Source organism: Oncorhynchus clarkii, chromosome 1 (assembly GCF_045791955.1).
Source record: "Oncorhynchus clarkii lewisi isolate Uvic-CL-2024 chromosome 1, UVic_Ocla_1.0, whole genome shotgun sequence".
NCBI classification, from domain to species: Eukaryota; Metazoa; Chordata; class Actinopteri; order Salmoniformes; family Salmonidae; genus Oncorhynchus; species Oncorhynchus clarkii.
In genome coordinates this window covers 4,483,004-4,507,020 of record NC_092147.1, presented here as the reverse complement: position 1 = coordinate 4,507,020, position 24,017 = coordinate 4,483,004, and the positions used below count along the sequence as shown (strand labels likewise).

General features: G+C 42.3%; 1 protein-coding gene across 1 annotated transcript in view; it reads left to right on the top strand.

Moving 5' to 3' along the window:
- Positions 1-24,017, top strand: part of LOC139414230 (ciliary rootlet coiled-coil, rootletin family member 2) — a 103,665-nt gene that overhangs the window by 59,822 nt on the left and 19,826 nt on the right. Inside the window, exons 15-22 of the mRNA XM_071162131.1 lie at positions 1,689-1,847; positions 3,277-3,493; positions 3,659-3,792; positions 4,106-4,226; positions 4,847-5,010; positions 6,085-6,278; positions 7,502-7,607; positions 9,372-9,512. Coding sequence (XP_071018232.1) covers positions 1,689-1,847; positions 3,277-3,493; positions 3,659-3,792; positions 4,106-4,226; positions 4,847-5,010; positions 6,085-6,278; positions 7,502-7,607; positions 9,372-9,512 — 1,236 coding nt within the window. The remainder of the gene's footprint in view (positions 1-1,688; positions 1,848-3,276; positions 3,494-3,658; positions 3,793-4,105; positions 4,227-4,846; positions 5,011-6,084; positions 6,279-7,501; positions 7,608-9,371; positions 9,513-24,017) is intronic.

Here is a 24,017-nt window from a genome sequence, read left to right as displayed (position 1 = left end):
ATGCGGTGATGATTGGTATAGAATGCGGTGATTGGTATAGATTGTGGTGATTTATATAGAATGCGGTGATTGGTATAGAATGCGGTGATTGGTATAGAATGCTGTGATTTGTATAGATTGTTTTCCTCATCAATCTATTTAATCATAACAAGTTGAGGAAACAGTCGAGGTTCCACATTCACTGTATGAAAAATAAAACGCAAATATATATTAAGTATTCAAGTCAATACATGTTGACCTTTGACAGCGATTACAACTGTGAGTGTTTCTAGGTTAGTCTCTAAGAGCTTTCCACACCTGGATTGTGCAACATTTGACCATTATTCTTTTCAACATTATTCAAGCTTTGTGAAATTGGTTGTTGATTATTGCTAGACAACTATTTTCATGTCTTGCCATAGATTTTCACGTAGATTTAAGTCAAAACAGTAACTCTGTCACTCAGGAACATTCACTGTCTTTTTGGTAGGCAACTCCAGTGTAGATTTGGCTTTGTGTTTTAGGTTATTGTCCTGCTGAAAGATAAATTCATCTCCCAGTGTCTGGTTTTCCTCTGGGATGTTGCCTGTACTTATCTTCATTCTGTTTAATTTTTTATCCTGAAAAACTCCCCGGTCCTTAAGGATTACAAGCATACCCATAACACGATGCAGCCACCACTATGCTTGAAAATATGGAGAGTGGTACTCAGTAATGTGATGTATTGGATTTGCCCCAAACACAATTCAGGATAATTTTTTACTTAGTGCCTTTTGTAATAGTTTTATTCTGTACAGGCCTCCTTCGTTTCACTCTGACATTTAGGTTAGTAATTGTGGAGTAACTACAATGTTGTTGATTCATCCTCAGTTTTCTCCTATCACAGCTATTGTCAGCGATTGGGTGCAGAGATGTAGCAGAGTCAGGCGCAGGACACAGGTTTGCGCAACACAACTGAGTTTACTCACAAAAAATTCAAGCAATATTCCAAATAGGAAAATACATGCAAACTAACACCTACAACAACCACTAAGACACCAACAATCGCGACCAGAACAGAAATGTATGCCAGAGGGTTAAATAAGGAACATGATATGGGAGTTGAAACCAGGTGTGTGTAATACAGACAAAACAACACGAAACTGAAACATGGATCGGTGGAGACTAGAAAGCCGGTGACGTCGACCGCCGAACACCACCCGAACAAGGAGAAGGGCCGACTTCAAACTATGTAACTGTTTTAAAGTCACCCTGAGCAGTTTCCTTCCTCTCCGGCAACTGAGTTAGGAAGGACTCCTGTGTATTTGTAGTGGGTGTATTGATTCACCATCCAAAGTGTAATTTCTAATTTCACCATGCTCAGAAGGATTTTCAATGTCTGCTTTGCATTAGGTGTTCTTTGCAAGGACTTGGAAAACCTCCCAGGTCTTTATGGTTGAATCTGTGTTTAAAATTCACTGCTCAAATAAGGGACCTTACAATTATCTGTATGTGTGGTTTATAGAGATAAGGTTCATTCAAATATAATGTTAAATACTATTATTTAGGCTTGCCATGAGAACTTGATTGAATACTTATTGACTTATTTCAGTTTTTTTCAGCTTTTCATTTGTAGTTATAAAAGCTATTTAAAGTGCATTTAGAAAATGTCTTAAAATCCTCCCCATAATGCCCCTCTCTTCTCTCTATTTCCCGTATCTCTCCATCAGGCTTCCGGGCTGCAGCGTCGTATTGTGGAGCTGGAGGACGCGGAGTGTCAGATGAGGGAAGTGCTAGCGGAGAGAGAGGCGGGGCTTCAACAGAGTCTCCTCCTCCACTGCGAAGAGACCTCAAAATTAGTGGTGGCACTAGAGGAGCAGTCTACTCAGGTAAAGACACGTATTACTAACACGGTGAGTTAGCATTTCCCATAGGAATACATGTCACACTTAGCCATCATGCTAACTATAGTGTCAGTTGTATACTAGATAGCTAGTAGATACACAGATGAAGAACAACAGCATTAGCCAAGTATCTGCACATGTGCAGAGGGGTTTTCCCCCCACTCTAAACATGTTATATTCCTCACTACGATGGTATCCATGAACTCGCCGTCATTGGGTTTATTGGCAAGTGTCTGTTTTGTTACTTTCAATGAAATATGATACACCTATCCACACGTTTGGCTAGTTCTCTGGTCTACACTAGTTCTCTGGTCTGTACTAGTTCTCTGGTCTATACTAGTTCTCTGGTCTATGCTAGTTCTCTGGTCTATGCTAGTTCTCTGGTCTATGCTAGTTCTCTGGTCTACACTAGTTCTCTGGTCTGTACTAGTTCTCTGGTCTATACTAGTTCTCTGGTCTATGCTAGTTCTCTGGTCTATGCTAGTTCTCTGGTCTATACTAGTTATCTGGTCTATACTAGTTCTCTGGTCTATGCTAGTTCTCTGGTCTATACTAGTTCTCTGGTCTATACTAGTTCTCTTGTCTATGCTAGTTCTCTGGTCTATACTAGTTCTCTGGTCTATACTAGTTCTCTGGTCTATACTAGTTCTCTGGTCTATGCTAGTGCTCTGGTCTATACTAGTTCTCTGGTCTATACTAGTTCTCTGGTCTATGCTAGTTCTCTGGTCTATGCTAGTTCTCTGGTCTATGCTAGTTCTCTGGTCTATACTAGTTCTCTGGTCTATGCTAGTTCTCTGGTCTATGCTAGTTCTCTGGTCTATACTAGTTCTCTGTTTTATACTAGTTCTCTGGTCTATGCTAGTTCTCTGGTCTATGCTAGTTCTCTGGTCTATGCTAGTTCTCTGGTCTATACTAGTTCTCTGGTCTATACTAGTTCTCTGGTCTATACTAGTTCTCTGGTCTATGCTAGTTCTCTGGTCTATACTAGTTCTCTGGTCTATACTAGTTCTCTGGTCTATGCTAGTTCTCTGGTCTATGCTAGTTCCCTGGTCTATACTAGTTCTCTGGTCTATGCTAGTTCTCTGGTCTATACTAGTTCTCTGGTCTATACTAGTTCTCTGGTCTATACTAGTTCTCTGGTCTATGCTAGTTATCTGGTCTATACTAGTTCTCTGGTCTATACTAGTTCTCTGGTCTATGCTAGTTCTCTGGTCTATGCTAGTTCCCTGGTCTATACTAGTTCTCTGGTCTATGCTAGTTCTCTGGTCTATACTAGTTCTCTGGTCTATACTAGTTCTCTGGTCTCGCCCATCAACCCACAGCAACTGGTCTCTAACAGACCACAATGCAACACTTTGTTGTGTGACCGCCAATGCTAACCACAGAGCCATCGTGGTTCCCAACCTTTCCCCAGGTAAGAGAGCTCACCCTGCGTGTTAGCCTAGCAGAGGGCCGTGCTCAGGGGCTGGAGGAGCAGCTAGGACACGGGGAAGCCCAACGCAGAGAGCTGGAGCACAGGTTGGTCGGGCTGACCTCTGCCCTGAGACGAACCCTCGGGATAGGACGCTCACAGACCCATGGGTCCAGAGGAAGAAGCCCCTCCCCCTGGAGAAGTCGCTCACCTGTGAAGGGTATGATGGTCACTCACTAATGCCGTAGAACGGACCGCCACTCTTTGTAATGACTGATAAGGACAGTGATTCTGGTGTTAGGCTAACATAACATAAAATAATAATGTAAAAAAATGAAATAAATCAGTGTCTCAGTGAGTTGGCGTGCATCTCTAAATGTAATAGGTGAAACCAGCACATCCCCGGGAGGTCCTGTGTCCTTCCCATCCTGTAGTGATGAGGGGGAGCTGGATGTGGACGCGGTGCAGAGAGCCCTCAGGGACTTCCACCAGGAACTCAAAGACACCAAGAGACACAGGGTACTGTAACACAGTCCTTTTAAAGCGGGAGCTAAACACAGAAGATGTCCTCAGTACTGGTAGATTATTGTCCAGTCCCTCCACGATTGCGCGATCGCAATTTTATTTATTTATTTATTTACAGCTAAATTAACAACAATATTATGCAAATTTGACCCAATCGTTTCCGCATAAATCCTCGCAATATTATCGCATAAATAATTTTCTGTAAATGCTTTCATAGAATGACTGAGTGTTGACGGCTGCTTTTGAATCTGCGTCGTGATCATGTCATGGTTATGAGTGACTGACGGTCGGTTCCTCTCCCCTGCAGGATGAAGCTAAGGCCCAAGTGACCAGTCTAACCCGGCAGGTGGCCGAGCTACAGACCAGCCAGGACAAGTCAGACACTAGGCTGCAACAGTTGACCAAAGCCCTGAAGGGTTTTGAGGAGGGTGAGAGAGCAAGGCATGATACGGTACACATTTTGAGGACTGAATAGTACTGTGTTTCAGCTCAAGTTGAAGTATATTTCCATCCACACATAGCAGTCAATACAAACTGAAATCCAATGAGCAAACCAATGGCATGGGAGTATCTAAATAGATGCTCAGATATTGTAAAAAAAGAGACTTTAATTGTATTGTGTAGTGGGTCGTCTCTGTCTGTTGTCCAGGGAAGGGAGAGCCTGTACGGGGCTCAGATCTCTCTCTCTGTCTGCTGTCCAGGGAAGAGAGAGCCTGTATGGCCTCGGCTCTCTATGTCTGTGTGTTGTCCAGGGAAGGGAGAGGCTGTATGGGCTTCAAATCTCTCTGTCTGTTGGCCAGGGAAGAGAGAGGCTGTATGGGGCTCAGATCTCTATATCTGTTGTCCAGGGAAGGGAGAGGCTGTGCGGGGCTCAGATCTCTCTGTCTGTGTGTTGTCCAGGGAAGGGAGAGCCTGCATGGGCCTCGAATCTCTCTGTCTGTTGGCCAGGGAAGGGAGAGCCTGTATGGGCCTCGGATCTCTCTGTCTGTTGTCCAGGGAACGGAGAGGCTGTACGGGGCTCAGATCTTTCTGTCTTTGTGTTTTCCAGGGAAGAGAGAGGTGTCGGAGCAGCTGTACGGGGCTCAGACCTCCCTCTCCCTGCAGGAGGAAGTGACACGGCGAGGGGACAGGGACAGGAAGAGCCTGGCAGAGGAAGTAGTTAAACTCAAGACTAGTCTGCAGACCTCTGAAGCTAATAGTAGGACACTGCAGGTACTGTTAACTACCCTGGCTGAAAGTCATCCAACCTTACGCTGTTTCATGTTGACTGAGCAGGGATGGAGGTCTGGGGACACAACGTGACAAATCTTACAGTTCATTGATTGATTGATTGATTGATTGATTGATTGATTGATTGGCTGAATTTGTGATTTGATTGATTGGCTGACTGATGGACTGACTGACTATTGATTGACTAAACTGACTGAGTGTTGACTGACTGACTGACTGAGTGTTGACTGACTGACTGACTGAGTGTTGACTGACTGACTGACTGACTGAGTGTTGACTGACTGACTGACTGAGTGTTGACTGACTGACTGATTGGCTGGCTGGCTGGCTGACTGACTGACTGATTGGCTGGCTGACTGACTGACTGATTGGCTGGCTTACTGACTGACTGATTGGCTGGCTGACTGACTGACTGACTGACTGACTGACTATTGACTGACTGAGTGTTGACAGACTGACTAAACTGACTGAGTGTTGACGGACTAAACTGACTGAGTGTTGACGGACTGACTAAACTGACTGAGTGTTGACGGACTGACTAAACTGACTGAGTGTTGACGGACTGACTAAACTGACTGAGTGTTGACAGACTAAACTGACTGAGTGTTGACGGACTGACTAAACTGACTGAGTGTTGGCGGACTGACTGAGCGTTGACGGACTGACTGAGCGTTGACGGACTGACTGAGTGTTGACTGACTGACTGAGTGTTGACTGACTGACTGAGTGCTGACGGACTGACTGAGTGTTGACTGACTGACTGACTGAGTGTTGACTGACTGACTGAGTGTTGACTGACTGACTGAGTGTTGACTGACTGACTGACTGACTGAGTGTTGACTGACTGACTGAGTGTTGACTGACTGACTGACTGAGTGTTGACTGACTGACTGACTGAGTGTTGACTGACTGGCTGGCTGACTGACTGACTGACTGATTGGCTGGCTGGCTGGCTGGCTGACTGACTGACTGATTGGCTAGCTGACTGACTGACTGATTGGCTGGCTGACTGACTGACTGATTGGCTGGCTGACTGACTAACTGACTGAGTTCCAGGAGAAGCTGGATCGTTCCCGGGCCGCGGAGGCTCGCTGTGAGGGGGAGCGTCGGAGGCTGAAGGAGGCCCTGGAGACAGCGGAAAGCCGGGCATCACGTCTGGAGCTCACCCAGAGGACCCTAGAGGGAGAGCTGGAACGGGCACAGCGGAGGGCAGCCGAACTGGAAGGAGAGGTGGCAGCCCTGGGGGAGAGGTAATTGGTTTCCTGTATTTATAATCTGGTGTTTATATTATTGTTATGTGATAGTTATCGCTATCAGGGAAGCCTTATCCTGTCAGCCAAAACAAGAGGACCACGATGGAAATAATAAATCCTCCTAAACGTTAAGTCTGTTAAAACGTCAGGGGACTTTGAGCGGTTGTGAATCAGTTTCCGATTGATATTTCTGTGTACAACACGCTCTGTGAACGGCGCAACATCAATTGCTTTACACTCCCTAAAAGCGCTGGTTGTCCACATTCATATACACTATTGCAAAGCACAGCTGTGAGATTCACAGACACAGGAAATCGTTAATTTGCATAGGAAGCGACATGTCACATTTTCTGGCCTATCCAGACAATGGAAGGATTTCCTTTGCCTGTGAAACGAGAGAGTCTAGCAAATGCAACAATAGTAGTTTCATCTGCTTTGCTTTATCTTGGCCAGGTCGCAATTGTAAATGAGAACTTTTTCTCAACTTGCCTACCTGGTTAAATAAAGGTGAAATAAAATAAATAAATAAAATCTCACTGTGATGTTCTCGGATGGATTTAGAGCTCTCAACATGAAAAACAAAAAGAAAATGTAATAAAAAATGTAGATTTGAAACAAGACCACTTTGTCTTGGTCAAAGACGGACGAGTCCTGGACACATTTGAATGGTGTTTCTGCGTCTCTCAGAGGACGTTTAGCAGAAAGGTCTCTGTCATCAGTTATATGAAATGGTGTCAATATCAGACTGTCACTAAGTTTGTTCATATTTATTTTACAAGTATAAGAAAGGTAAATTATTATAATAAGTTGTTTTGATTGTTACTATATTTATAAAGCATTTCTAGTTATTTCGAAGCCCTTTTCTCCCCATACTTTTGGTAAATAGGAACTACATCATATATGATATTTCATATTTTCATAATATTTGTACGATGTACTAGAGCTTATGTCCTCAAAGGTGAGTACACCTCAGCAATGTATAACTATTTCTACCAGAAAGTTGAGTTCCAGAACTTTCTAAAACGATTCGCTATTATTACTAATTGTTTATATGGCCTTCAAATGAAAAATATATTATTTTTGGGTCTGTCTATTTAGGGGGAAATCTACATTAAATGTTTTTTTGTTTGTTTGTTATGTTCAATCATTTTAAATGCATTGTATCCAAATGGGTTGTTGAATTGTGTTTTTGTAAATTGTCAAATCAATCCAATGAAAAGGCTAGCAGAGCTGAGGAGAGAGCTGGGGGTGACTGAGGACCGGGCGGCTGGGCTGAGGGTGAACGAGGAGCGGCTGGCTACGGCCCTGGCCTGGGCTGAGCTCCAGGTATGTACTGTACTGGACTGGGCTGAGCTCCAGGTATGTACTGTACTGGACTGGGCTGAGCTCCAGGTATGTACTGTACTGGACTGGGCTGAGCTCCAGGTATGTACTGTACTGGACTGGGCTGAGCTCCAGGTATGTACTGGACTGGACTGAGCTGAGCTCCAGGTATGTACTGTACTGGACTGGGCTGAACACCAGGTATGTACTGGACTGGACTGAGCTCCAGGTATGTACTGGACTGGACTGGGCTGAGCTCCAGGTATGTACTGAACTGGACTGGGCTGAGCTCCAGGTATGTACTGTACTGGACTGGGCTGAGCTCCAGGTATGTACTGGACTGGACTGAGCTCCAGATATGTTCTGGACTGGACTGGGCTGAGCTCCAGGTATGTACTGGACTGGGCTGTGCTCCAGGTATGTACTGGACTGGACTAGGCATTTGGCCTTTCTAGGGAGTTTTTCCTAGCCACCGTGCTTCTACACCTGCATTGCTTGCTGTTTGGGGTTTTAGGCTGGGTTTCTGTACAGCACTTTGAGATATCAGCTGATGTACGAAGGGCTATATAAATACATTTGATTTGATTTGATTTACTGGACTGGACTGAGCTCCAGGTATGTACTGGACTGGACTAGGCATATGTTCTGCTTCTGTTAATGTTCCCTTTAAGGACTGAGCATTATAACATTTTACTGCAGTGGGCTAAATCAGGTGAGTGTTTCTTGGTAGTCCTTAAACAAATCTATTTTGAAACCAAAGTATCCACCTCACACACATGTTTATGGGCTTAAAAGAAGACACCTGTACCATGTCAGATATAGTACAGAAAGCAGTATCACAGAAGACTGAAATATAACAAAATATTTTGACATAGAAACACAGGATTTAATTCTGTATTCAAAATTGTAATAACATTCCACCCATGAGACCACTAGAGGGCGCTTTGGTCGTTTGACTGCAGGAAAAGCACCACTGTGGAAATAAGCAAATTTACTTTGTTGTGTTATCCTTGTTCGTTAGTAAATTAATCCACCAATCCCTCCTGCCCACCCTCTCTACACCCCTCCCTCCCTCCTCCTCCTCCTCCCTTATTCCCTCCCCCATTCCTCCCACCCACCCACCCCGCCCTCCCTTCATCCATAAACCCCTCCCTCCACCTACTCATCCCTCCCTCCCTCCCTCCACCCACTCATCCCTCCCTCCCTCTCTCCATCCACCCATCCCTCCCTCCACCCATCCCTCCCTCCCTCCCTCTATCCATCCACCTACCCACCCATCCCTCCCTCCCTCCACCCATCCCTCCCTCCATAAACCCCTCCCTTCACCCACTCATCCCTCCCTCCCTCCCTCCACCCACTCATCCCTCCCTCCCTCCCTCCACCCACTCATCCCTACCTCCACCCATCCATCCCTCCCTCCCTCCACCCACTCATCCCTCCCTCCCTCCATCCACCCACCCACCCATCCCTCCCTCCACCCATCCCTCCATCCACCCACCCACCCCTCCCTCCCTCCCTCCCTCCCTCCCTCCCTCCCTCCCTCCCTCCCTCCCTCCCTCCCTCCCTCCCTCCCTCTCATCCCTCCCACCCTCCCTCCATCCACCCACTCATCCCTCCCTCCCTCCACCCACCCATCCCTCCCTCCATCCACCCACTCATCCCTCCATCCATCCACCCACCCATCCCTCCATCCACCCACTCATCCCTCCCTCCCTCCCTCCCTCCCTCCCTCCATCCACCCACCCATCCCCCCTTCCCTCTATCCAGGAGGCCCAGCTGAGAGAGCAGCTCCAGGGGTTGTCCACCTCTCTCAATGACAGTAGTGCCACTGTAGGAGCCATGCAGGAGCAGACCACCCAGCTGCAGATGGCTCTCACCGTCTCAGACCAGGACCGAAGGCTCATGCAGGTAGGGACAGTTTGAGTCCCACATGGCACCTTACTATATCATTGTTCAACTCTTACCGTACGAGTTCCGGAGCCTGCCGGTTTTCTGTTCTACCTGGTAATTAATTACAGGTCTAAGTCAGTCCCTGATTACAGGGAAACAATGGGGAAAAAACCCACAGTGGAACTGGCTTTGAGGTCCAATATAGTGCAATGACCATATATAGTAGTGCACTAAATATTCAGTGCCATTTGGGATGCCATGTCTGTCACCAAACCCCACCCACCTGCAGGTATAGTCAGTGCATGGTGGAGATGTCCTCTTTTAAATGAGTGATTTTTAACTCCAAATGAATATTCCTGGAAAGGGTTTTTTAAAAACCCCTCACAGTGTATACACATTACGTATATGTTTTACAACCTAACGCGAGGCGTTTTCTATTTGAAACTTCATGAAAATAAAAATGAAATCATCTTAAAACCTCCACTACTGCTGTTTGATTTACAGTTCAGAACCTTTTTCAGTTTTTATTGTATGTACCTTTGCTGCCCTTAAGGACCTGAAGGATCAGGGGTTTTCGTCCCAATTGATACCCTATGTCCTATATAGTCCCATTGGGCTCTGGTGAAAAGTAGTGCACGGTGTAGGGCATAATGGTGCTATTTGGGACTCGGTACCCCCAAATGGTGCGATGAGCTCATTAATTTTCCCTGAGTTCCTCAGGAGAGCCTTAAAGACCTGAGGTTGAGGGCTGCTGCTTCAAGTATGCTGTGCAAACAAAAACACTGCAACTCTCTGTATAAATCTTTTCTTTTTTTTTTTTTTGCTCAGGTTTCTGTCAGCCAATAAAAAGCCTAAAACTGAAAAGTCTCTGCCTCTTTTTTTAAATTTATTTTTTAGCAGGGTCGTTAGCAATATATTTCTCGGTGACAATTTAGCTCAAATCCTAGACGTCGGATTAAAAAGGGACTATAGCGTCCATAAAGTGACCATTGGACTTAAAAAAAAAAATATATATATATATACAGTATTGACTTAAGTTTGTAGTTTTTATTACATTTATAATTTATCATTCTTACATTCTAATTTCTGTCCGTTAAGAACCAATGATGAGCTACCATTTTGTAGCATTTTTGACAATGCTTTTTTTGCCGAAACTCAGAAATCCAACAATAGGTTGGTTGCACCATGCTGCCAGTCATAAGAAGTGTATGGAACAAAACACAAGTGTCTGTATATAGCTAGCTATATGTTGTTATTCAAGCTGAGGTTAATCGTAAAATGCAAACAGATCTTTTTGATTAGTTAAGTAGCTAACTAGTTAACGTTACGTAGCTAACTTTAGCGTGCTTGTACAAAGTCCAGCAGCTAGCCTCTGTAGCTAGCTAACACCAGTCGGCTCAAAGTTAGCTAGCTAAATAACAGGCAAATAAATGTAGCTAGCCAATGAATGCGGTTTTGTTTTGAGTAGTTAGACAGCTAGCTAGCTAACGATATGTAATACCAGTCAGATGAGAGCTAACGTTGGCTAGGTAGTTAACCAGCATGCGAGCAAAGCTGGCAGGCTATATTTTCGAAGATACGTCTTTTTGGCATAAAGCTGAAGTCATCATGTGTACACTGCTGATCTAGACACTTGTGTGTAATTGTAGCACTAACAAATGAGCACAAATAAACTAGCGAATGTCCTTGACCTACGTCACTATACTGAGAGAGTGTCTGTTTCTAAAAGTACATATTTAGGTGTTTTTAGAGCTTAATTTTGTCTTTTGCGTTCCCTGATACTGTACAACGAGCAATGAGGAGGTGAATCACGGCTGGGGTAAGTTTCTCAAAAACAAGCCTAATCGACAACAAACAATAATCTGGACCCTTCTATAACATGCAATTTACATTACAAATAGAGATTTACTTCAGAAATAGGAACATTTTATTTTAAGGCAAAAACGAGAGTGGTTGTTCAGTGTGGAAGAACGGGTGTATAACGCAAATGTCTAGCAATCCAAAAGTTGAGTGTTTGAATCTCATCATGGACAACTTAGCATTACCAACGTTTCAACTACTTACTACTGTTTAATGACTTAGCATGTTAGCTAACCCTTCCCCTAGCCCTAACCTTAACATAACTCCTAAACTTAACTCTTTAACCTCACTCCCAACCCTAACACCCTAGCCTAGCTAACGTTAGCTACCTAGCTGACATTAGCGTTAGAAACCTAGCTAATGTAGGTTGCAACAAATTGGATTTCGTAATATATCGTACGTTAATGCTAATTCATAACATTGTTTACTAATTGCAATTCGTAACATATCATGTAAACTGGGTGATTGACATGTAGAAATTAATACATGCCATACGAAACATAACATATCATACTAAATTGAGTGTTTTTGATCTATGTACAGAATAGTACAAAATGCTATGAGACCAGGTTGCTATGAGACCAGGTTGCTGTGAGACCAGGTTGCTGTGAGACAAGGTTGCTATGAGACCAGGTTGCTATGAGACCAGGGTGCTATGAGACCAGGTTGCTGTGAGACCAAGTTGCTATGAGACCAGGTTGCTGTGAGACCAGGTTGCTGTGAGACCAGGTTGCTGTGAGACCAGGTTGCTATGAGACCAGGTTGCTGTGAGACCAGGTTGCTGTGAGACCAGGTTGCTGTGAGACCAGGTTGCTGTGAGACCAGGTTGCTGTGAGACCAGGTTGCTATGAGACCAGGTTGCTATGAGACCAGGTTTCTGTGAGACCAGGTTGCTGTGAGACCAGGTTGCTATGAGACCAGGTTGCCGTCTGCAGCAGCATGCGGTGAAAAGAAAAGGAAACGCTACACAGCTGATTCAAGCAACTCATCCTCAAGCTTTGACACAGTGATTTATGGCAGACTGGCGGATTGTGGGCATGAGCCTGAAATGGAAACAACAGCTGGTTGACAGAGTGCCGGGCTCCTCCCACTGGGCCATCTCTATGGGCTTGTTGATGTCCTCCTCCCACTGGGCCATCTCTTAAGTGCTTGTTGATGTCCCCTCCCACTGGGCCATCTCTATGGGCTTGTTCATGTCCTCCTCCCACTGGGCCATCTCTATGGGCTTGTTGGTGTCCCCTCCCACTGGACCATCTCTTAAGTGCTTGTTGGTGTCCTCCTCCCACTGGGCCATCTCTTAAGTGCTTGTTGATGTCCTCCTCCCACTGAACCATCTCTATGGGCTTGTTGGTTTCCTCCTCCCACTGGGCCATCTCAAAGGGCTTGTTGATGTCCTCCTCCCAGTGAAAAAATCCAACTCCTCCCACTGTGTGATGTCAGAGCAGACCACCGTTGCCCCGGGAAACATTCGGATGACTGCTTCCAAATCAGCTATCTTCTGATGCACAAAGGGCTGTCCCCTTCGTGTGTTCCAAGTCGTTTCCACCGAGGTGGATGACTATGGTGTACTCACGGTCACACCTCGTCTTGACAAAAGAGAATAAAAAAAATAAAAAAAAGAGAAACCTTCCATTGAGAACAGCTCATCCATATTTTGCGCTCTCTGTAGGCATCTAGCCAGTTACATTGTGTAGTCTCCCCTGTAGTCATCTAGCTAGTTACATTGTGTAATCTTCCCTGTAGGCATCTAGCCAGTTACATTGTGTAGTCTCCCCTGTAGTCATCTAGCTAGTTACATTGTGTAATCTTCCCTGTAGGCATCTAGCCAGTTACATTGTGTAGTCTCCCCTGTAGTCATCTAGCTAGTTACATTGTGTAATCTTCCCTGTAGTCATCTAGCCAGTTACATTGTGTAGTCTTCCCTGTAGTCATCTAGCCAGTTACATTGTGTAGTCTCCCCTGTAGTCATCTAGCCAGTTACATTGTGTAATCTCCCCTGTAGTCATCTAGCTAGTTACATTGTGTAGTCTCCCCCGTAGTCATCTAGCTAGTTACATTGTGTAGTCTCCCCTGTAGTCATCTAGCTAGTTACATTGTGTAATCTTCCCTGTAGTCATCTAGCCAGTTACATTGTGTAGTCTTCCCTGTAGTCATCTAGCCAGTTACATTGTGTAGTCTCCCCTGTAGTCATCTAGCCAGTTACATTGTGTAATCTCCCCTGTAGTCATCTAGCTAGTTACATTGTGTAGTCTCCCCCGTAGTCATCTAGCTAGTTACATTGTGTAGTCTCCCCTGTAGTCATCTAGCTAGTTACATTGTGTAGTCTCCCCCTGTAGTCATCTAGCTAGTTACATTGTGTAATCTCCCCTGTAGTCATCTAGCTAGTTACATTGTGTAGTCTCCCCTGTAGTCATCTAGCTAGTTAAATTGTGTAGTCTCCCCCGTAGTCATCTAGCTAGTTACATTGTGTAATCTCCCCTGTAGTCATCTAGCTAGTTACATTGTGTAGTCTCCCCTGTAGTCATCTAGCTAGTTACATTGTGTAGTCTCCCCTGTAGTCATCTAGCCAGTTACATTGTGTAATCTCCCCTGTAGTCATCTAGCCAGTTACATTGTGTAGTCTCCCCTGTAGTCATCTAGCCAGTTACATTGTGTAATCTCCCCTGTAGTCATCTAGCTAGTTACATTGTGTAGTCTCCCCCGTAGTCATCTAGCCAGTTACATTGTGTAGTCTCCCCCGTAGTCATCTAGCTAGTTACATTGTGTAATCTCCCCTGTAGTCATCTAGCCAGTTACATTGTGTAGTCTCCCCTGTAGTCATCTAGCTAGTTACATTGTGTAATCTTCCCTGTAGTCATCTAGCCAGTTACATTGTGTAGTCTTCCCTGTAGTCATCTAGCCAGTTACATTGTGTAGTCTCCCCTGTAGTCATCTAGCCAGTTACATTGTGTAATCTCCCCTGTAGTCATCTAGCTAGTTACATTGTGTAGTCTCCCCCGTAGTCATCTAGCTAGTTACATTGTGTAGTCTCCCCTGTAGTCATCTAGCTAGTTACATTGTGTAATCTTCCCTGTAGTCATCTAGCCAGTTACATTGTGTAGTCTTCCCTGTAGTCATCTAGCCAGTTACATTGTGTAATCTCCCCTGTAGTCATCTAGCCAGTTACATTGTGTAATCTCCCCTGTAGTCATCTAGCTAGTTACATTGTGTAGTCTCCCCCGTAGTCATCTAGCTAGTTACATTGTGTAGTCTCCCCTGTAGTCATCTAGCTAGTTACATTGTGTAGTCTCCCCCTGTAGTCATCTAGCTAGTTACATTGTGTAATCTCCCCTGTAGTCATCTAGCTAGTTACATTGTGTAGTCTCCCCTGTAGTCATCTAGCTAGTTAAATTGTGTAGTCTCCCCCGTAGTCATCTAGCTAGTTACATTGTGTAATCTCCCCTGTAGTCATCTAGCTAGTTACATTGTGTAGTCTCCCCTGTAGTCATCTAGCTAGTTACATTGTGTAGTCTCCCCTGTAGTCATCTAGCCAGTTACATTGTGTAATCTCCCCTGTAGTCATCTAGCCAGTTACATTGTGTAATCTCCCCTGTAGTCATCTAGCTAGTTACATTGTGTAGTCTCCCCTGTAGTCATCTAGCCAGTTACATTGTGTAATCTCCCCTGTAGTCATCTAGCCAGTTACATTGTGTAATCTCCCCTGTAATCATCTAGCTAGTTGCATTGTGTAATCTCCCCTGTAGTCATCTAGCTAGTTACATTGTGTAATCTTCCCTGTAGTCATCTAGCTAGTTACATTGTGTAATCTTCCCTGTAGTCATCTAGCTAGTTACATTGTGTAGTCTCCCCTGTAGTCATCTAGCCAGTTACATTGTGTAGTCTCCCCCGTAGTCATCTAGCTAGTTACATTGTGTAATCTCCCCTGTAGTCATCTAGCCAGTTACATTGTGTAGTCTCCCCTGTAGTCATCTAGCCAGTAACATTGTGTAATCTCCCCCGTAGTCATCTAGATAGTTACATTGTGTAATCTCCCCTGTAGTCATCTAGCTAGTTACATTGTGTAGTCTCCCCTGTAGTCATCTAGCTAGTTACATTGTGTAGTCTCCCTCGTAGTCATCTGGCTAGTTACATTGTGTAATCTTCCCTGTAGTCATCTAGCCAGTTACATTGTGTAATCTTCCCTGTAGTCATCTAGCTAGTTACATTGTGTAATCTTCCCTGTAGTTATCTAGCTAGTTACATTGTGTAATCTTCCCTGTAGTCATCTAGCCAGTTACATTGTGTAATCTTCCCTGTAGTCATCTAGCTAGTTACATTGTGTAGTCTCCCCTGTAGTCATCTAGCTAGTTACATTGTGTAGTCTCCCCTGTAGTCATCTAGCTAGTTACATTGTGTAATCTCCCCTGTAGGCATCTAGCTAGTTACATTGTGTAATCTCCCCTGTAATCATCTAGCTAGTTGCATTGTGTAATCTCCCCTGTAGTCATCTCGCTAGTTACATTGTGTAATCTTCCCTGTAGTCATCTAGCTAGTTACATTGTGTAATCTCCCCTGTAGGCATCTAGCTAGTTACATTGTGTAGTCTCCCCCATAGGCATCTAGCTAGTTACATTGTGTAGTCTCCCCTGTAGTCATCTAGCTAGTTACATTGTGTAATCTCCCCTGTAGTCATCTAGCTAGTTACATTGTGTAATCTTCCCTGTAGTCATCTAGCTAGTTACCTTGTGTAGTCTCCCCTGTAGTCATCTAGCCAGTTACATTGTGTAGTCTCCCCCGTAGTCATCTAGCTAGTTACATTGTGTAATCTCCCCTGTAGTCATCTAGCCAGTTACATTGTGTAGTCTCCCCTGTAGTCATCTAGCCAGTTACATTGTGTAATCTCCCCCGTAGTCATCTAGCTAGTTACATTGTGTAATCTCCCCTGTAGTCATCTAGCTAGTTACATTGTGTAGTCTCCCCTGTAGTCATCTAGCTAGTTACATTGTGTAGTCTCCCTCGTAGTCATCTGGCTAGTTACATTGTGTAATCTTCCCTGTAGTCATCTAGCCAGTTACATTGTGTAATCTTCCCTGTAGTCATCTAGCTAGTTACATTGTGTAATCTTCCCTGTAGTCATCTAGCCAGTTACATTGTGTAATCTTCCCTGTAGTCATCTAGCTAGTTACATTGTGTAGTCTCCCCTGTAGTCATCTAGCTAGTTACATTGTGTAGTCTCCCCCGTAGTCATCTAGCTAGTTACATTGTGTAATCTTCCCTGTAGTCATCTAGCTAGTTACATTGTGTAATCTTCCCTGTAGTCATCTAGCTAGTTACATTGTGTAGTCTCCCCTGTAGTCATCTAGCTAGTTACATTGTGTAATCTTCCCTGTAGTCATCTAGCTAGTTACATTGTGTAATCTCCCCTGTAGTCATCTAGCTAGTTACATTGTGTAATCTTCCCTGTAGTCATCTAGCTAGTTACATTGTGTAATCTTCCCTGTAGTCATCTAGCTAGTTACATTGTGTAATCTCCCCTGTAGTCATCTAGCTAGTTACATTGTGTAATCACACCACAGTAAGACATTATCTCATTGCATGACCTTTTCACACCACAGTAAGACATATCAGCCCTCTGATTACAATGAAGAGCAAGACGTGTTGCTCTGTTCTGGGCCAGCTGCAGCTTAACTAGGTGCTCATGTGAATTTATTTAATTTTTCAGCTTCAGACCAATGCCTATTCTTTCTTAAAACTTAGTTTTTTTTTTGTTTTTAAAATATTATAGTATTTGGTATTTTATCAGGATCCGCAGTAGATATTGCAAAATCAGCAGCTACTGTTCCTGGGGTTCCACACAAAACATAATGCAGGACATTATTAGACAAGAACAACCCAAGGACAGAACTACATACATTAAATATAGGTGTTATAGGCAAAGGATATGAGTGTATACTGTATATATTTAAGCAATAAGGTCCGGGCCAAATATACCACGGCTAAGGGCTGTTCTTAGGCACAACTAAAAGCATCTATCTCATCATGCCCATCTAGTGTGGAGGTGGACGGGAGAATAATAACAAAACCAGTTGATATTGCCAATCATTTTGCAGATTTTTTTTACACAGAAAATTAAATTACTAAACAACAATGTAAACATACATTCTTCCAAACAAGCTATTGTCCAATGGATTGATAATCATATTATGAGCAATAAGATCTGCTCCACGGTGTCAGTGGAGGAGGTGTTAAACCTATTGAAGTCATTACCTGATGGTAAATCTAAAGGTTATGGTCTTATGGATAATGTTTTGCTTCGCTGTGCTGCTCCCCAGATTGCAGTTCCACCGAGATACATATTTAATTGGTCACTGGGAAAACGGGATGTTTGCAAATGTATGGAAGCGAAACTGTGTCCTATTCCGAAAGACTGCAAAGAACCCATTACTCCTGCCAATAGTCGACCAATTAGTCTACTCCCTACACTCAGTAAGATATTGGAGGGTATTGTGAGTAGACAAATGTGGGAGTATATGGAAAATAATGATCTGATTACAGCCAATCAGCATGCTTATCGCAAAAACCATTCCACTACCACTGCATTGGTTGACATGACCGACCAGTGGCTCAATGCTATGGATAATGGCAGGTTTGTAGGTGTACTATTTTTAGATTTCAGTGCAGCATTTAATTTAGTGGATCATGAAATTATTTTGACAAAATTAATGCATTATGGTTTTAAAGGAGGTAGCATTGAATTGGGTACTGTCATATCTAACTGACAGGAAACAGTCCACCTATATCAATGGTTCATTTTCTTCCCCTAATGTGTTAAACTGTGGAATACCGCAGGGCAGCTGCCTTGGGCCACTTCTCTACTTAACATACACCAACGACCTTCCCTATGCCTTGGTTGAAACTCAAGCTACTATATTTGCAGATGATACTACAATTTATGCAGCAAGACAATCGGTTCAACAGGTACAGCAAGCTTTGCAAGGAGATTTGGAGATTATCCGGAAGTGGGTTTGCCAAAACAAACTTGCTTTAAACACCAAGAAAACCAAAGTTATGTTGGTCTGTTCAACTAGGAAAAGGCCAAAACAGCATGGGATACAATTAAGTATGGGAGGAGTACAAATGGAAGAAGTGTCAGAAACCAAACTACTGGGAGTGCAGCTAGACAACTGCTTATCATGGTCGTCTCAAATAACTCATCTATGTAAAAAAAATATATATTAAAACAGCATGCATAATCAGAAGGATAGCTAAATATTTACCAGGGAAAATCCTTCAGCAAATAACACAGGCATTGGTTGAGAGTCAAGTGAACTATTGTTCGGTGGTCTGGGGAAATGCATCATCTAGTGAAGTTAGGAGGCTGCAGAATGCCCAGAATAAAGCAGCAAGGATTGTTTTAAGGCGGAGATGTGGTTCTTCTGTTGCAGTCATGCGCAGTGTTCTCGGTTGGTCATCAATCAACAAAATAATTGAAAAAAACATGCTTATCTTATTTTATAATATACATCATTTAAAACGGCCAAGTTCTATTCAGTTGGTAAGAGACAGACATTCCGTAAATACTAGGAATAGATTGGTTAAGAGACAGACATTCAGTAAATACTAGGAATAGATTGGTTAAGAGACAGACATTCCGTAAATACTAGGAATAGATTGGTTAAGAGACAGACATTCAGTAAATACTAGGAATAGATTGGTTAAGAGACAGACATTCAGTAAATACTAGGAATAGATTGGTTAAGAGACAGACATTCAGTAAATACTAGGAATAGATTGGTTAAGAGACAGACATTCAGTAAATACTAGGAATAGATTGGTTAAGAGACAGACATTCAGTAAATACTAGGAATAGATTGGTAAGAGACAGACATTCAGTAAATACTAGGAATAGATTGGTAAGAGACAGACATTCAGTAAATACTAGGAATAGATTGGTTAAGAGACAGACATTCAGTAAATACTAGGAATAGATTGGTTAAGAGACAGACATTCAGTAAATACTAGGAATAGATTGGTAAGAGACAGACATTCCGTAAATACTAGGAATAGATTGGTTAAGAGACAGACATTCAGTAAATACTAGGAATAGATTGGTAAGAGACAGACATTCCGTAAATACTAGGAATAGATTGGTAAGAGACAGACATTCAGTAAATACTAGGAATAGATTGGTAAGGGACAGACATTCCGTAAATACTAGGAATAGATTGGTTAAGAGACAGACATTCAGTAAATACTAGGAATAGATTGGTAAGAGACAGACATTCCGTAAATACTAGGAATAGATTGGTTAAGAGACAGACATTCAGTAAATACTAGGAATAGATTGGTTAAGAGACAGACATTCCGTAAATACTAGGAATAGATTGGTAAGAGACAGACATTCAGTAAATACTAGGAATAGATTGGTAAGGGACAGACATTCCGTAAATACTAGGAATAGATTGGTTAAGAGACAGACATTCCGTAAATACTAGGAATAGATTGGTTAAGAGACAGACATTCCGTAAATACTAGGAATAGATTGGTTAAGAGACAGACATTCAGTAAATACTAGGAATAGATTGGTTAAGAGACAGACATTCAGTAAATACTAGGAATAGATTGGTTAAGAGACAGACATTCAGTAAATACTAGGAATAGATTGGTTAAGAGACAGACATTCAGTAAATACTAGGAATAGATTGGTTAAGAGACAGACATTCAGTAAATACTAGGAATAGATTGGTTAAGAGACAGACATTCAGTAAATACTAGGAATAGATTGGTTAAGAGACAGACATTCAGTAAATACTAGGAATAGATTGGTTAAGAGACAGACATTCAGTAAATACTAGGAATAGATTGGTAAGAGACAGACATTCAGTAAATACTAGGAATAGATTGGTAAGAGACAGACATTCCGTAAATACTAGGAATAGATTGGTAAGAGACAGACATTCCGTAAATACTAGGAATAGATTGGTTAAGAGACAGACATTCAGTAAATACTAGGAATAGATTGGTTAAGAGACAGACATTCAGTAAATACTAGGAATAGATTGGTAAGAGACAGACATTCCGTAAATACTAGGAATAGATTGGTAAGAGACAGACATTCCGTAAATACTAGGAATAGATTGGTTAAGAGACAGACATTCAGTAAATACTAGGAATAGATTGGTAAGAGACAGACATTCCGTAAATACTAGGAATAGATTGGTTAGAGACAGACATTCAGTAAATACTAGGAATAGATTGGTAAGAGACAGACATTCCGTAAATACTAGGAATAGATTGGTAAGAGACAGACATTCAGTAAATACTAGGAATAGATTGGTAAGAGACAGACATTCCGTAAATACTAGGAATAGATTGGTTAAGAGACAGACATTCAGTAAATACTAGGAATAGATTGGTAAGAGACAGACATTCCGTAAATACTAGGAATAGATTGGTAAGAGACAGACATTCAGTAAATACTAGGAATAGATTGGTAAGGGACAGACATTCCGTAAATACTAGGAATAGATTGGTTAAGAGACAGACATTCAGTAAATACTAGGAATAGATTGGTAAGGGACAGACATTCCGTAAATACTAGGAATAGATTGGTTAAGAGACAGACATTCAGTAAATACTAGGAATAGATTGGTTAAGAGACAGACATTCCGTAAATACTAGGAATAGATTGGTAAGAGACAGACATTCAGTAAATACTAGGAATAGATTGGTAAGGGACAGACATTCCGTAAATACTAGGAATAGATTGGTTAAGAGACAGACATTCAGTAAATACTAGGAATAGATTGGTAAGAGACAGACATTCCGTAAATACTAGGAATAGATTGGTTAAGAGACAGACATTCAGTAAATACTAGGAATAGATTGGTTAAGAGACAGACATTCCGTAAATACTAGGAATAGATTGGTAAGAGACAGACATTCAGTAAATACTAGGAATAGATTGGTAAGGGACAGACATTCCGTAAATACTAGGAATAGATTGGTTAAGAGACAGACATTCCGTAAATACTAGGAATAGATTGGTTAAGAGACAGACATTCCGTAAATACTAGGAATAGATTGGTAAGAGACAGACATTCAGTAAATACTAGGAATAGATTGGTTAAGAGACAGACATTCAGTAAATACTAGGAATAGATTGGTTAAGAGACAGACATTCCGTAAATACTAGGAATAGATTGGTTAAGAGACAGACATTCCGTAAATACTAGGAATAGATTGGTTAAGAGACAGACATTCAGTAAATACTAGGAATAGATTGGTTAAGAGACAGACATTCAGTAAATACTAGGGATAGATTGGTTAAGAGACAGACATTCAGTAAATACTAGGAATAGATTGGTTAAGAGACAGACATTCAGTAAATACTAGGAATAGATTGGTTAAGAGACAGACATTCAGTAAATACTAGGAATAGATTGGTTAAGAGACAGACATTCAGTAAATACTAGGAATAGATTGGTTAAGAGACAGACATTCAGTAAATACTAGGAATAGATTGGTTAAGAGACAGACATTCCGTAAATACTAGGAATAGATTGGTTAAGAGACAGACATTCAGTAAATACTAGGAATAGATTGGTAAGAGACAGACATTCAGTAAATACTAGGAATAGATTGGTTAAGAGACAGACATTCAGTAAATACTAGGAATAGATTGGTTAAGAGACAGACATTCAGTAAATACTAGGAATAGATTGGTTAAGAGACAGACATTCAGTAAATACTAGGAATAGATTGGTTAAGAGACAGACATTCAGTAAATACTAGGAATAGATTGGTTAAGAGACAGACATTCAGTAAATACTAGGAATAGATTGGTTAAGAGACAGACATTCCGTAAATACTAGGAATAGATTGGTTAAGAGACAGACATTCAGTAAATACTAGGAATAGATTGGTTAAGAGACAGACATTCAGTAAATACTAGGAATAGATTGGTTAAGAGACAGACATTCAGTAAATACTAGGAATAGATTGGTTAAGAGACAGACATTCAGTAAATACTAGGAATAGATTGGTTAAGAGACAGACATTCAGTAAATACTAGGAATAGATTGGTTAAGAGACAGACATTCAGTAAATACTAGGAATAGATTGGTTAAGAGACAGACATTCAGTAAATACTAGGAATAGATTGGTTAAGAGACAGACATTCAGTAAATACTAGGAATAGATTGTCCACCATCTCTGCGTTATCCAGACAGAAAAGATAAATGGGTAAAAGAACATTTAGATTTAGAGCAATAAAGAAATGGAATAAATTAACTGAGCAAACTAGAAATCTTTCAATATATAAGTTTAAACATTATTTAAAAACAATTATATACTAAATATAGTATATAGAAATGTTGTGGGACTATAGTAGATGAAGAATCAATATTTTTTTATTTTAGATTGAGTATTTATTGGGTCATTATGCTAGTATATTATGTATGTTTGTAATAGTGTGTTATATGTGAAAGTGTGTTTGTATTATATATTGTATTTTAATGTTAAGGACTCTTGGAAGATGAGTCCAAATGGGGACTAAAAGAGATCCTAATAAAATCAAATCAAAAGCTGTCATCAAGGCAAAGGGTGGCTACTTTAAAAAAAAATCTAAAATATATTTTGATTTGTTTAACACTTGTTTTTGGTTACTACATGATTCCCATATGTGTTATTTCATAGTTTTGATGTCTTCACTATTATTCTACAATGTAGAAAATAGTTTTTTTTTTAAATAAAGAAATGCCCCTAGAATGAGTAGGTGTGTCCAAACTTTTGGATTGGTACTGTGTATCATGTGTATCATGAACAAGGGATTGGATTGGATGGAGACGTTCCCATCCACGAGCATTTATCATTCAACTAACCAATTCTTCACCACATACAGGATCATCAGGGTAGCCTAGTGGTTAGAGTGTAGAGGCGGAAGGGTAGCCTAGTGGTTAGAGTGTAGAGGCGGCAAGGTAGCCTAGTGGTTAGAGTGTGGAGGCGGTTGGGTAGCTTAGTGGTTAGAGTGTAGAGGCGGCAGGGTAGCCTAGTGGTTAGAGTGTAGAGGCGGCAGGGTAGCCTAGTGGTTAGAGTGTAGAGGTGGCAGGCTAGCCTAGTGGTTAGAGTGTAGAGGTGGCAGGGTAGCCTAGTGGTTAGAGTGTAGAGGCGGCAGGGTAGCCTAGTAGTTAGAGTGTAGAGGTGGCAGGGTATCTAGTGGTTAGAGTGTAGAGGCGGCAGGGTAGCCTAGTGGTTAGAGTGTAGAGGCGGCAGGGTAGCCTAGTGGTTAGAGTGTAGAGGCGGCAGTGTAGCCTAGTGGTTAGAGTGTAGAGGCGGCAGGGTAGCCTAGTGGTTAGAGTGTAGAGGCGGCAGGGTAGCCTAGTGGTTCGAGTGTAGAGGCGGCAGGGTAGCCTAGTGGTTAGAGTGTAGAGGCGGCAGGGTAGCCTAGTGGTTAGAGTGTAGAGGCGGCAGGGTAGCCTAGTGGTTAGAGTGTAGAGGCGGCAGGGTAGCCTAGTGGTTAGAGTGTAGAGGCGGCAGGGTAGCCATATTGGTTTGAGTGTATAGGCGGCAGGGTAGCCTAGTGGTTAGAGTGTAGAGGCGGCAGGGTAGCCTAGTGGTTAGTGTAGAGGCGGCAGGGTAGCCTAGTGGTTAGAGTGTAGAGGCGGCAGGCTAGCCTAGTGGTTA